The 12499-nt window shown below is 44.8% G+C and overlaps 1 protein-coding gene across 3 annotated transcripts in view; it reads right to left on the reverse strand.

The window, feature by feature from the left end:
* Positions 1 to 102: 102 nt before the first annotated feature.
* Positions 103 to 12499, reverse strand: part of ARIH2 (ariadne RBR E3 ubiquitin protein ligase 2) — a 35913-nt gene continuing 23516 nt past the window's right edge. For all 3 annotated transcript variants that reach the window (XM_067303403.1, XM_067303406.1, XM_067303404.1), the window contains exons 7-15: positions 11748 to 11857; positions 10608 to 10725; positions 9050 to 9100; positions 8929 to 8950; positions 7289 to 7440; positions 6011 to 6154; positions 5599 to 5667; positions 4042 to 4125; positions 103 to 3578 (exon numbers count right to left, since the gene is read on the reverse strand). In XM_067303403.1, the coding sequence (XP_067159504.1) occupies positions 3507 to 3578; positions 4042 to 4125; positions 5599 to 5667; positions 6011 to 6154; positions 7289 to 7440; positions 8929 to 8950; positions 9050 to 9100; positions 10608 to 10725; positions 11748 to 11857 (822 nt within the window). In that variant the 3' untranslated portion in view covers positions 103 to 3506. The remainder of the gene's footprint in view (positions 3579 to 4041; positions 4126 to 5598; positions 5668 to 6010; positions 6155 to 7288; positions 7441 to 8928; positions 8951 to 9049; positions 9101 to 10607; positions 10726 to 11747; positions 11858 to 12499) is intronic.

Consider the following 12499-nt stretch of genomic DNA (forward strand, 5'->3'; position numbering starts at 1 on the left):
CGTCACGTGAGCACGCGGGGGGGGGGCGGTGGCGGGAAAGGAGCACGTGGGCGGCCGGCGCTGCCCCCCCCCACCCCCCGCAATGAAGAGCCGGCACGCCTCTAAAATTAGAAAGTCACAATTTATTTCCAATACACCAACTGCAACCGTCTGTTTCCCCTGCCCCTCTCCAGTGCCTGCAAAGAAAAGCCGGGGGGGGCAGCTGCTTCGTGGGACCCCCAGTGCCGCCCCTCCGGGACACGGGGCATCCCGCCCTCCACAGCACCTGCTGCCCCAAAACCTGAACCATCTGACCAGACCTGGGCATGGAAAGGAAGCCCCGGAACAAGTGTCTCATTTAAAAATAAAGTTCTATTTTTCACCCGCTTAAAAAGTCTAAAATTTAAGAGTGCAAGATTATAGTACAGAAACCTCCTGCTGCTCCGCATGGGCACGGCACACTCCTCAGTGTGCGGAGCCGCAGTCATGCAGTTTATGTTGTCAGTAGAAAACTTTTTGTTACAGTCTGGGAAGCCTGAGGACTATTGGAGATGAGGCAGCCAATGCACGAACACAAGCGAAGCTGAAATGAGAGAGCAGCGGATGCAAGGATGAGGAGGCGTCAGGCTGGTGCAGGAGGGGGAACCAACGCAAAAAGAAAAAAAGAGAACAAACGTTCCACCGCTGCAGCAGTAATGCATCAAAGGGAAACGTGTACCTCGGAGTTAATGGTTCACGAACCAGTTTCTAATCACCTACGTTCAGGTAACCTCACTGACTTGAATAGGGCCGTGTACCCAGCTATTAGAGGGGAAAAAAACTGGCCTTCTGCTCTGATGTCAGGAACCTGTTTTCCTTCCTGCCTGTCATCTGCCTCTCGAGCAGCATCAGTCACTTCACACAAACAGCCAATATTCCCGCGCTCTGTAGGCTTCATCTCGGAGTCTGTGACTTTCTGTATGACACCAACACAGAAGTCACCCTGCCTGTGCTGCAAAAGCAAAGTCCTGTTGTTTTCCCAGCAAGCATAGAAGTAGGATCTGCGCAGGCAAAGCGGGACGTTGACAGCCGCCTTAGAGGGCATGCGTGCGGGGTGGTGTTAAATAAAACTACTGACAAAGCTCTAGTTTCATGAAATTTCAAAGAATTAGGGGGCACTCGATGCAATATGCATTACTACTCCTCAGCCAAGCACCTCAGCAGTCTGTTTAGTAAGTCTGGCTGTTCGGTCTAGTTTTTCTATAAACAAGGATTCTTAGCAAAGCATTTCTGTGGGGGCATGGGAGAGGGAGGGAGGGAAGGGGAGAGAGAGAGAGAGAGACAAAAACCCTTCTCATGTAGCTCAAAGCCAGACAGCTATGTAACCACAGTGAGAGCTCTTTGGGATTTGGAAACTCCATATACCTGTTCTGCAAAGAGATTGGGTGTTAGCTAGTTACATTTAGACAAGAACACCAGCTTTTATCCTAGATTAGTACCTTGCACATTACATCTTTAAAGAACAGTTTAAACATTAGTTCTAGACACTGTAAACTGCTGGGTACACAGCAAACTTTCTCCTGTGCTCATGCCTTCCCCTGCATCTAGCACCCCCAGACTTTGGGAATCATTTGGGAAGGAAGAGACAGACCTGCAGGATATATTTTGAGGAGGGCACAAAGAGGCTGCCGCTGGGAGGAGAGGAGGGAATGAGGTCAGGAGATGGTGGCTGGAACAAGGAAATATCTACCCCCACGGCTCCAGCCTAAAGAGGGGAATGGCCACAGCATTAGTTCATACGACAGCTATTCCTCTTTTAAACTGATAAACCTCTCTTGTTAAATCCACCTGCCCAGTTATACATGCTGCAAATACCTGTCTCACACATCTCAGGTAGATGAGAAATGGCTCCAACAGCAGAGTTAGCTTATTCTGACAAGCAGGAATTTAGGACTTTTCCCCCTCCAGTTTAATCTTTGTCAAATGACCTTTTGTAAGAACAACATGAGAGTACAGGGATGCATCAAAGGCAATGCCTCCAAACGTGGCAGGGAAGGGAAACCCGTGACTTCCCCATAGAAGTGAAGATTTCCTCACACCAGAGACTCCAGCTCCACCCTACTGGCCTGCATACAACATGTTCCTGGCGGAGGTGACACATGCCTGTGAGATCTTAACATGTGACCTGCTTCCTATAGCAAACAGGCAAGCATCAACATTTAAGTAACCATTTTCACGTTAAGCCCCTGCTAAGATGAACTGGGTTTTCACATTTTTATTTTAGTGTATATTTTACATTAGAAAAAGAATGTTAATAAAAAAGCTCCACATGCTCCTAACAATCAATTTTCTGATAAGTCTCCACCAGCATCAATACTAATATACAAATAAATTAATTTTGCCAGTTAATTTTCTGCCTGGCTCTGCACAAGCAGTGCACCTGTTTTCAAGTGCCTGTCCACATTGCCAACGTGTGCCAGGGAGCGTGTTGTACATAATCTTTCCTCCTCATGATGTAGTGGCATTTAGTTTCACCTTGATGAATGCGATCAAATTTTCTCAACCATATTACCTAGCAGGCACAAATAATCTTTACCAGGTTGTATGGCACTGTTATAACATGGACTGTTTCATTCTGCAAAAGTCCCAAGCCTTGATTAGCAACGGTATGCTACTATGTCCTTGTCACTCACTTTGGCAATACAGTGCCCTCCCCACAAAAACAAGTTAAGCAAAAATCTACATGGAAGACCTAAGATTCATCGAATGCAAGGATCTGACCTGCCTCAAGGCATATCCCCCAGTGTTAACCTGGTCTCTCTCCTGCAATTCCTCTGTTCGCTTTTGTTTATGTAGCAGGATTTTGCACAGCTGATTTATGAGAGAAGAGATGCCACATGTAATTGCACTAAATCACAGCCACTGCTGGTACTGTCAGGTCAGACACAGCAGCAGCCACTCTTAACACCAGCCACTCTCCCCGTGCAATGCCAATGCTACAAAGCCCTGGTTAGAGGAGGATCAGAAAACCTAGCCGGTTTATTTTGTAACCTCCTTCAGTGCCTGGGAGGATTTTTGGGTCAGAGGAGGGGAGAGGGAGAAGGGGAAAAGCCCATTAAATTTACAAGCAGATTAAGGAAAAACACTCCACTGCCAATTTATTTTTAAAAAGGGTTGTGTGTTATTCTAAGGTTTGTTTGTATAATTGTACAACCGTTGAAAATTACATAAATTGTAATGATCTAATACTATTAACAGCCATTCAGAGAAAAACTCCCTCCCCTTCTGAAACCATCAAGGGCAGGAGGGAAATATCCCAGGAAATACGCCAATCTGAACTCTGGCCTCTAGCCTGGCAGAAACAGAAACAGAAAGATAAGAGAACAAACTGGACTAAGATGTGGTGTTTGCATGTGTCTGACTTGCAAGGGGAGGGGTGGCTTTGTCCTTGGCCATGTTCTCCCAGAGGCAGTGCCTGCTTATCACGGTGAAGCTGCCATCACTTCACTCGCTGCTCTCACCCCTGCACTCTGTCACTTCCTCCTGTCTTATGTGTCATGGAAGTCTTTCAGCAGGGTCCTCCGTCTCTGCTCTGCTATGTGCATCTGATTCTCTAAGTCCTGGGAAAACAAGGTAGAAACTGTTAGTGTGAACTCCCTAGAGAAGGGTTCATTTTCTTCAGGGAGATACTCAGCTCTAGTCTGAGAAGCACCAATCTTCATGCTACATATGCGCTCTGGATCACAAGGATTTCTTCCTCTTGACATGGGCTCCCTCTGCAGTTACCTGGCTCCTGCTCTGTCTTAAAAAGCTAAGGAATCTGCTCTTAATCGGAGGGCTGAATGCAGCTTCCTCTAGAGCTTTATTGGTTCCATTTCAGTTCTCCAGGACTCACTGCAGCCCTCCTCCCCTCCTAGGAGGCAGTGAGCTCTCCACCTCTGCAACATCTGTTGCCTACAGGAAGAAAGGCCAGACTCAGCTTCTCAGCACCCTCCCTTAACTGCCTTAGCTCTCCTGCAGAGGTGTTAAGTCTGACCATAACAAAATCTGGCCAGCAGGCTCAGGCCAGCGCAGAAGACTCACCCCTCTGTCATAGCTGTCTGCTCGTTCCACCTTCCATGAGAGATTTTCAATTTCAGCTTCCAACTGGGCCTGCTGGTATTCAAACTGCAAACAGCACAATTACACAGCAACAAGAAACAAGTTTAGTGGAGAAGCTTCATACCACAAGCTATGCTTGAAGTACAGACAAATGCATTCTGCTGACAGCCGTGCTAGCAGAGCAGGTTTGTGCCTCCTTCCCATCTACCTTCAGCTAGTCATCCTCAGCTACACATTATCACCCCTTCCAGGAGTTCCTCATGTGAGCACTCCCTGACCTGCATCACTCAAAAATTAAGCATGTCAGCCTAAAAACAGCACAAGTGACAAATAGCTACTAACTCAGCTCATTTTGCCAGGAACGGGTCAGGAAATGCTCACAGGAGCAGCTCTGCAGGCAGAGCTGAGGGCCTGCTAACCACACCTGCGAGCAGTAAGCTGCTCCACAGGCAGTCAGATCCAAAGAGAACATCTCTCCACAGCCTGAGCGAATACACACAACGCTGTGGAGAGTTCTGATAACATATTTTACTGGACAACTAAGTCAAAGAAACAATCTCTTCTCAGACTGGTATGTCCAGTGAATTCAGGACTCTTTTTGGACATGTCCAGCCTATGGGATGCTCCAAGCCAGCAAGGAACTGAGAGAAGGAATCAAAAAGTCCACAACTGGCAAGGCTACACTCTGATGCAAGGCTGGAAAAATTATCCTCCAGCAGCTCTTCACATGAAATATGGCCCAGAGCAATGTGACAGTCTAACCAGGGGACAAAACCACACTTCCAGCCTCATATCATTCTGGATAAATTGCTTGTTAGGGTAAGTGCAGTGCTGCCCTGGGAAAATAACGTAATGTATCAGATGACTGAGCTGCTGGTGAAACCCAAGTGAGGGGGAAAGGTGCAAAAACACGCGTATTTGTCCTGTCCTTACCCCAAACTCAGGAAAAGAAAACCAAGCAGCTCAGCACCCACAGAATCTGGTAACTCCCCAGTTAAACAACAGGGTGTAGTTCTAAGGCTGAGATTTCTCAAGGTAGGGTGCTTTCCCTAATTCTCTGCACTCCAGCTGACTTTCTCTTATTCCTTTTGGACAGTCTCCCGGACAGGCAGCCTGTTACCGATAACTCTCTTGCCTTGATAAAAAGCAGTGACCAAGACCATGTACTTGTTCATGGCAATCCAGAACTATGAAAAATCTTTAGGAAAAAAATCCCAACATCTTGAAAACCATAATTTTTGCATTATGTAATAACACCCTAATACATTTACGGAATCTGTAAACTAGGTCTTTGAAGTGAGACAGAATAACCAAACCAACACCAAAATATCTTTACTCAGAAGGGGGAGAACTCAGGTGAGGAGTCACTTTTTCCCCTTAAGATACATTTGAAAAGTGTGGCAGCTCTCCAATTAAATAATATTTCAGATAGTGCCAAGCTCTGGAGTTAAAGAGAGATGCCTGCCTATTCCTTTGGCCCAGTATGCTGCCAACTACACCCCAAGATACTACCAGCCAAGAAAGAGCAAAATGTCTTACCAGTTTCTTTCTGGGACCAGACTCCATGTAGTAGGCATATGGATATGTGTACTGCAGGGTATAACGACACTATTGTGGGGTTGGGGGGAAAGAAGAGAAGGAAAAGAGTCTCAGACTTTAAGTCAGCACAGTCGCATTTGCATGACCAATATCGACAGAGGAGCTCCCATTCTGACAAGGGTGACGGGACATCTCACAGTGGAATTTCCTACCCCTTCCTTGGAAGAACGGATACAGTTACACTTTAACTTCACAGAGGTCAATTCCAGCTGATTTTTGGCTGGCTCATGTCCTAGACCAGAGGTACTGTCCCACATACCCATAACTCTCAAATTCCTCTCCTCTCACTTGATATTGTGAATTTGGCATTCTGGTAGATTCTCTTTGTGCCAAACAGGCCACAACTACCCACCTTTGCAAGTAGCTTTGCAGCATTTTGTAGGTATTGCCAGTCTATCCATGTTCCCAAGTTGTTCATAACTCTTTCTTGGATTTTCTCCTGGATTCGTTGGTACGTCTGTGCCTCCAACTGCAAGCTTTTATTGTGATTCTCCCACTGCGGGGGGGGGGGGGGAGGAGAGGGGGGATGAGGAAAGAAAAAGTGGCATGAGACCAGAATACTGCTGCTGTAAAAGCACAAGCTCTAGCAAGCAGAAATTGTAGTGGGGCAGGAGTCCAGCAAGGCAAGACATGCTGTGGGAAAGAACAGCAAGGCAGCACCTCCAGCAGCAGGTAGCGGAGGCTGTATACAACAGACTGACAGCAGCAAAAAGCAGGGAGCAAACCCAACTCCTCAGAGTGGGGATGCCCTCTGCTCACGCAATGACCTTTTGACTAATAAGATGGAAAGTAATGGTGATTCCCCTACTTAAAGGATTTCTATAGAAAAGTCAAGAGTTTAAATTTACATTTAACACGGGCTCAGTGAACTCCAACATCCATGTACAGATTGTAAACATGGCCATTTCCCAAAGCCTGTTGGTTTAGAGAGCTGAGAATGAACCCATTTATTTTGTCACAAGACTTGGCTCATGGTATGAAGAATAAACTCACTTTAATGGGGAAACAAGTGCACTGAAAAGCAGCAGCACTGAACATCTACCACATTCTCTTCTAGAGAAGCTGCTTTAGAATTGCACTGTCTGGCCAGGTGCATCGAGTCTGCTGAGCAGACAGAGGGGCTCTGACTGCCTCACTGCTTTGTGACAGATTCTAAGAACATTAAAAAAAAAAAAAAGCATGAAATTTTATGAAAACTTTGCTACCGCGAGTGGAGCTTTGAACATGGCAGAGTTTATTTCTTCTTGGTCTCTATAAAGACATAATGCAAGGAACTCTGAAGTTCCCTGATCCTGAGAGGGAATGATTGGAATAATATCTATCTACATCTATTTACTACAGTGGCACTCATCTTGTAGGAAGTCTAGTGTGCCTAGTGGCACACAGGTAACACTGATATTCTCTAGCTTAAGGAAACATGGGAGTGAATATGATTTGCTTTGTGAAGGACATTACTGGTTTGTATGGGACTCACAGGGAAGGATTTTGAGTAAGAAAGAATAAGGCCTGAAAATTCTGCACAGATTCTCTTTGGGCAGTTTCTTGCACGGAGATTGCTGGCAATGACCTTTGCACCAGGCAGGGAGCATTAAAAGGCTACAGCAGCTCTGGCCAAAGAGATGTCTCCTACCCTCTCAAAATAGAACAAGTACTTCTTAAGGGCCTCCCTGGCCTGTGCTTGCTGACTCTGGTTTACAATATCAGGATTCTCTTTGTACCGACTGCATTCGTAGTACTCGCTGCCATGAGTCTTCCAGTCTCCCAGACACATCCAGCAGAAGTCTGCAGAAAACAGCAAAAAACCCATGGTGATACACAGAAAAAACAGCTCTAAGAAAGAAAAGCTTCAGGAGACACAGCCCATCTGTTTTCAGATATTTCTGCTAAGCCGAGGAACATGTATTTTGTCACATCTTGCATAACGGAACACAACAGGTGAGCCAAAAATACCAGCCCGTCTTGAAGGTTTTTGCTGTACAGCCTCCCGTGCAAGTATGGAAATAAACCCTGAAGTGCTGCATTCTGTACACCCCAAGAGGCTTGGACCAATAAATATGCAGAACTGTACTTGCGCACTGCACAGGCTGTCACACTAGATTATGAAAGAGGCAGGCTGCAGTCTTATTTGTGAGTTGCATCCTCCACACTACTGGCATACTGCCATACATGAATCTCTGGCTGAATAAAATATGAACAATCCAATCCAAAAGTGAACAAACTCATGCAAAAGAAAGTCTGCCCTCATCTCTCTCAAGGAGAAAATAACTACCGTGGTAACTTTAGACATCAGTGGTTTATGACACTTCAAGTTAGGAGCCACTGAACTGGGAAGAAAGTGGAGGAAAGAGAGCAACAGTGAAACCTGCATGGCAGTTTTCTGATTTCAGGGGAAGGCTGGGAGTGTTCCGCTGGGAAGGAAAAAAGATAGAGATGAAGTCATTACAACAGGAATCACTTTCATGTCACTCATAATGAGAGACTGAAACTGGTATTTCCAGAGTTCACCAGCCTTTCGAGTGCCAGTCACCATGGTATCTTGGCACTTGCTTGCTCACTCTTGTCACAGAGCTCCATCAAATCACGTCCAGTGCTGCCGAGAACCCCAAAGCAAAGGAAATGAGAGAGGACAGAAAACTTTAAACATCTTCCAAATAAGGTTCTGATATTAGAATATTTCCTAGTGGCACATTTAACATAGAGGGCTTGAATAGAAGCTATCTCACTCCAAGACAAAAGAAATGAATTCTGCCATGAAAAGAGCAGCACAAGAACAGGACATCATTTTGTAGGACTACACCATGGGCTATTACTTGCACAGGGGTGGACTGAGGAGTCTAATGCATAATGTTATCCAAAACGATTCACAACTCCTTCTGCAGTTTCATCTGAGTTAGGACTCATTCTTTCCATCAGTGAGCAGAAAGAAATGGTTCAGTTCTGCCAGTATTTTCAACTGACGACAAGTCCATTTACATGGAAAGCATTTAATTCCCCTCTGAGATGGTTTCTGTTGTTAACATTATGACAGAGATGGAGACTTCTTTATACAATGGACCTGTCAGGGAGAGGGAGCCAAAACAGCGCTGAATCAGAACCCAGCTGAGATCACAGCCAGTGAAAAAAATAAAGCTATCACACACAAGTCTGTAATTAGTATCTTGTTCACCTTTTACTAGAGGAAAATTTGTCTTCATATCACAAAAAAAGAGGAGAGATCATCATCACTAAAAAACACTGTTGAGAAAACTGCTTCCAAATCCTTCTACTTACCATGCTTGCATTTGGAGCATTGCTGAAAGAGAAGAGACAGGAGGCACTGGTTAGTGGAAAGTGGAAAGAAAAATTTCTGCTAAGAACAAGGAAGATCTGAAGTATTCAGGGAAGTGCTCACCATGTGATTGCAGCCTCCATTCTTTTCAATACAGATATTGCACTTGGGACACTGGGAAAACAGAGGTATTTGTTAGACCAAACTCTGTCTTGAGCAACCTTTTGGAGAACAACACTTGCATGATTACTCCCCGTTCCCCCTTTTTTTTTTATATATGTATGCGTATGTGAGAATACGAGCGTGTATACACCCCTCTCCCCACCAATTCCTGACAGCTCCATTTAAAAATGAGGCAGAAAGCCAGGGATGGTGCACTGCAGCACTGGATTGCTGGCTCAAGAAAACATCTCCTTGTTGGTGTTCTTACTGCTTGTAAAATTGAAGGTCTCACCAAGTTACCATTTAGCAGTTTCTCAGGCATACAGATATAATCAGTTCACATATGACAATAGCTTCCACAGCTATTTACACCACAAGATAAATCAGCTCTGTATCCTGCCTTCAGCAGCCACTAACAGAGGACAGTCAGCTAGTAGAAGAGACTCTGACTGACCACAGTTGAGAGCCACACACTTCCTTGCTCCATTAGCAGTCCATTGATGCCCTGGAGCATCAGGTTCTGTTACATTTTTTGGGTTGCACAGGTACCAAGAAGGGAGTGAATTTTACAGCTTTTTAAAAATTTTAACAGCAGGTAAAATGCATGCCAGGACAATGCTCCATGTAACAGAATCTTACTTCTACAAAGGAGCATAGCAGCAACAGTCCTATCGCAACATGTTGACAACTTCTCCAGAGAAAGAGTGGAATTCAGTATCTCTAGTCTATTTAAGTACTCGCTTTTCTAACAGAACTGAAGCTTGTGGCTAATTAGCACTGTCACAATTTTCATTAGCTATGGTAAAACAAACGCCAGCTGACTAAGAACTGTTTTGAAGTCAGGCCACAAAATCCCCAAATGACATTAAACATTCCAATCTGCAGACAGCTAATCTAGAGAATAAAGGCAGAATATCTATAATCTTTAATTAAAAGACTACAAATTCTGCAGGTAGACCTGACTGCACAATATATAATACTATTTCTTTTTCCTGGGTCTAAATTTACTACAAGTATCTTAATGTCTTATTTACAGATGCTGTCACTCCCTTTTACTGTCCTTGCCAAATCAAGACTTTTATCTCCTGCACCTTCCATTTCACAGTATTCTACACAATTATCCAAATGTAAAGAACACTAGTGTATTATTTGATACTAGCTCTGCACTTACTGCACTTACTCTTCTCCCTTTAAATAGGCCTCCGCATTGTTTAGAGGCAGCCACAATTCTGCCTTTTGCCCGTGGGAGGGCAGCACACCTGACCGCCAATGATTTTTGCACCACACCATGTCTGCAATAAGGACCGCCAAGTCCCCAGGGATCCCTGTGGCACTCTGGCCAGGAGGGCAGCTGGACTTCCTGCACAAAGTGTTCCCAAGGCATTCAGCTGTGTAATACCACAGTCCCTAGACAGCTGGGGGAATTTGCTCTCTGGAAAAGCAGGATACAGTGCTAAGTATGTATAGAATTGTATCTTGCTTCCCAGGACAAGAAGGAGCTTGCAGGTGTTCTCCTTACATCTTTAGTGTGAGCACTGATGTAGTTGGCTGTTTCGGAGTCGTCTGCACACTTGGTGAGCCATTTCCGAATGGTAGCACAGTCTGTGGGTGCATGGTACATCTGCCGACACTTGAAGCTTAACAGGGAAAAAAAAAGACAGGTCAGTTTTGAAGGATGTTACTCAAGAATTGAATCTTTTCTGATGACCAAAATCTCAGAGGCCAAGAGAGGTAAGGGACACAAATGTACCTGCATATTACTAGAGCGCAAAGACCAAAGCTAAGTGTTGCAAGGCCAGCGCTCCAATAAATCCCACCCTCTCGCACAGAAACCTGTGTCAGGATGAGAGTGAATTGAGGACTTCTCCGACAAAAAACATAAGCCTGAGGGCTGACATATCCCTTCCTACAGAGTCTACCTGTGTCTGCTCTAAGGTGACTACAGAGGTCTTGGCACATACCAGTGCTTTACAAGCAGGCTAAATCCAATGATGGGTATCAAGCTCCTGTATTAGCATGATCCTAACAGCCCCAGGTGAGTGAGAGCCATTTGCATGGAGACACCAGGAAGCTGGGTCTCTAAACCTAGTTGTATTGTACCCCACAAACATTCTCAACAGCAGTGATTCTGGAGACCTAAGAGCAGAAGACATTCCAGCAGTCCCGTTTTTACTACAAGCTGTTTCTTTTCTTTTTAAGGCTCATTAGGCTTCCTATCCAACAGACATTTATTCTTGCACCAGCCTCAAAACACACCAGACATTCCGGGAATAAATACTTTTAAGAAACCTAAAAACTCAAAACTACCAGTTGATAGCTGCGAGGTCTTCACATCTACTACCAAAATCTCTTTACCAGTATTTGTAACCTAGCCAAACCAAGAGAAGGCAAGATTTGTAATCCCTTGCTTGCTCAAGTCATGAGTTCCCTGGTTGTCAGAACACCCACCTCCCAAGGAGTTTAGGGAGCTAGGGGAAGGCTGACCACCTGAAGAAGTCAGATCCTGAGTGTCCAATTACTCAAGCTAACTCAAGTTACAAACAACTCCAGCAATGCATTTGAGATGCTTCTACACCCTGAATCTGTTGGCAAGCAAATGGAGCAGCCCTGAGGACAGCATATACTTTCCCCATGATCTTTAACCTTTTCTGTTTCTTACCAGAAGACCTCATTGCAACGATTGCACTGCACTCGCCGGGCTTTCGGCTCCTGTACCTGTATGACCATAGGGCAGTCTGCACCAGGACACAGCTGCAGCTGATAATGGCTCTGTGAACACACCAAGGTGGTAAGATTAGCAGTGGGTGCAGAAGAACATTACCAGTTTAAGTTTAACCACTCCTATCCTCAAAAATATACAAGTGAGTATTTCTTATTGAAAAAAGACGGTGAAAACTGTCACTAAATGTTGGCTAACAGAGCAGACAGACCTCTTTCACATTAGGAAAGGGAGTACTGGGTACTTACAGCTTCTCTAGAAGAGGGAATTCAAATGTAGAAAATTTAAACCCACAGCAACACAATCAAACAGCCCCACCAAGACACTCTGAACAAACAGTTTTACTACATTTGAGCTCTTCCCCCATCCTCGCTTTATGCTCCAGAAGGTACTGATCTGCTCTCTTGTGGAGACTCTTCCCTCCCAAAGAATCTCTTACTGAAGACAGGCAACACCACTCTTCCATGCTGCCCCTGCTTCTTGAATGTTCTTCACTGTTCCCACTCACCAGAATACTTCCTACACACTTAACCTTAATAATTTCTTCTTTAGTTTCAATAAAACTCATGCAAAATGTTATAAAGCAAACCAATACAGCTGTGCTGCACTGAGATGAAGGACTTATTTTTCAAAACCTAAAATATCTACACAAGAACAAGGAAGACTTTAAAACTCAGACCGAAATTTTAAGT

The sequence above is a fragment of the Apteryx mantelli genome, chromosome 12 (assembly GCF_036417845.1).
Source record: "Apteryx mantelli isolate bAptMan1 chromosome 12, bAptMan1.hap1, whole genome shotgun sequence".
Lineage (NCBI taxonomy): Eukaryota > Metazoa > Chordata > Aves > Apterygiformes > Apterygidae > Apteryx > Apteryx mantelli.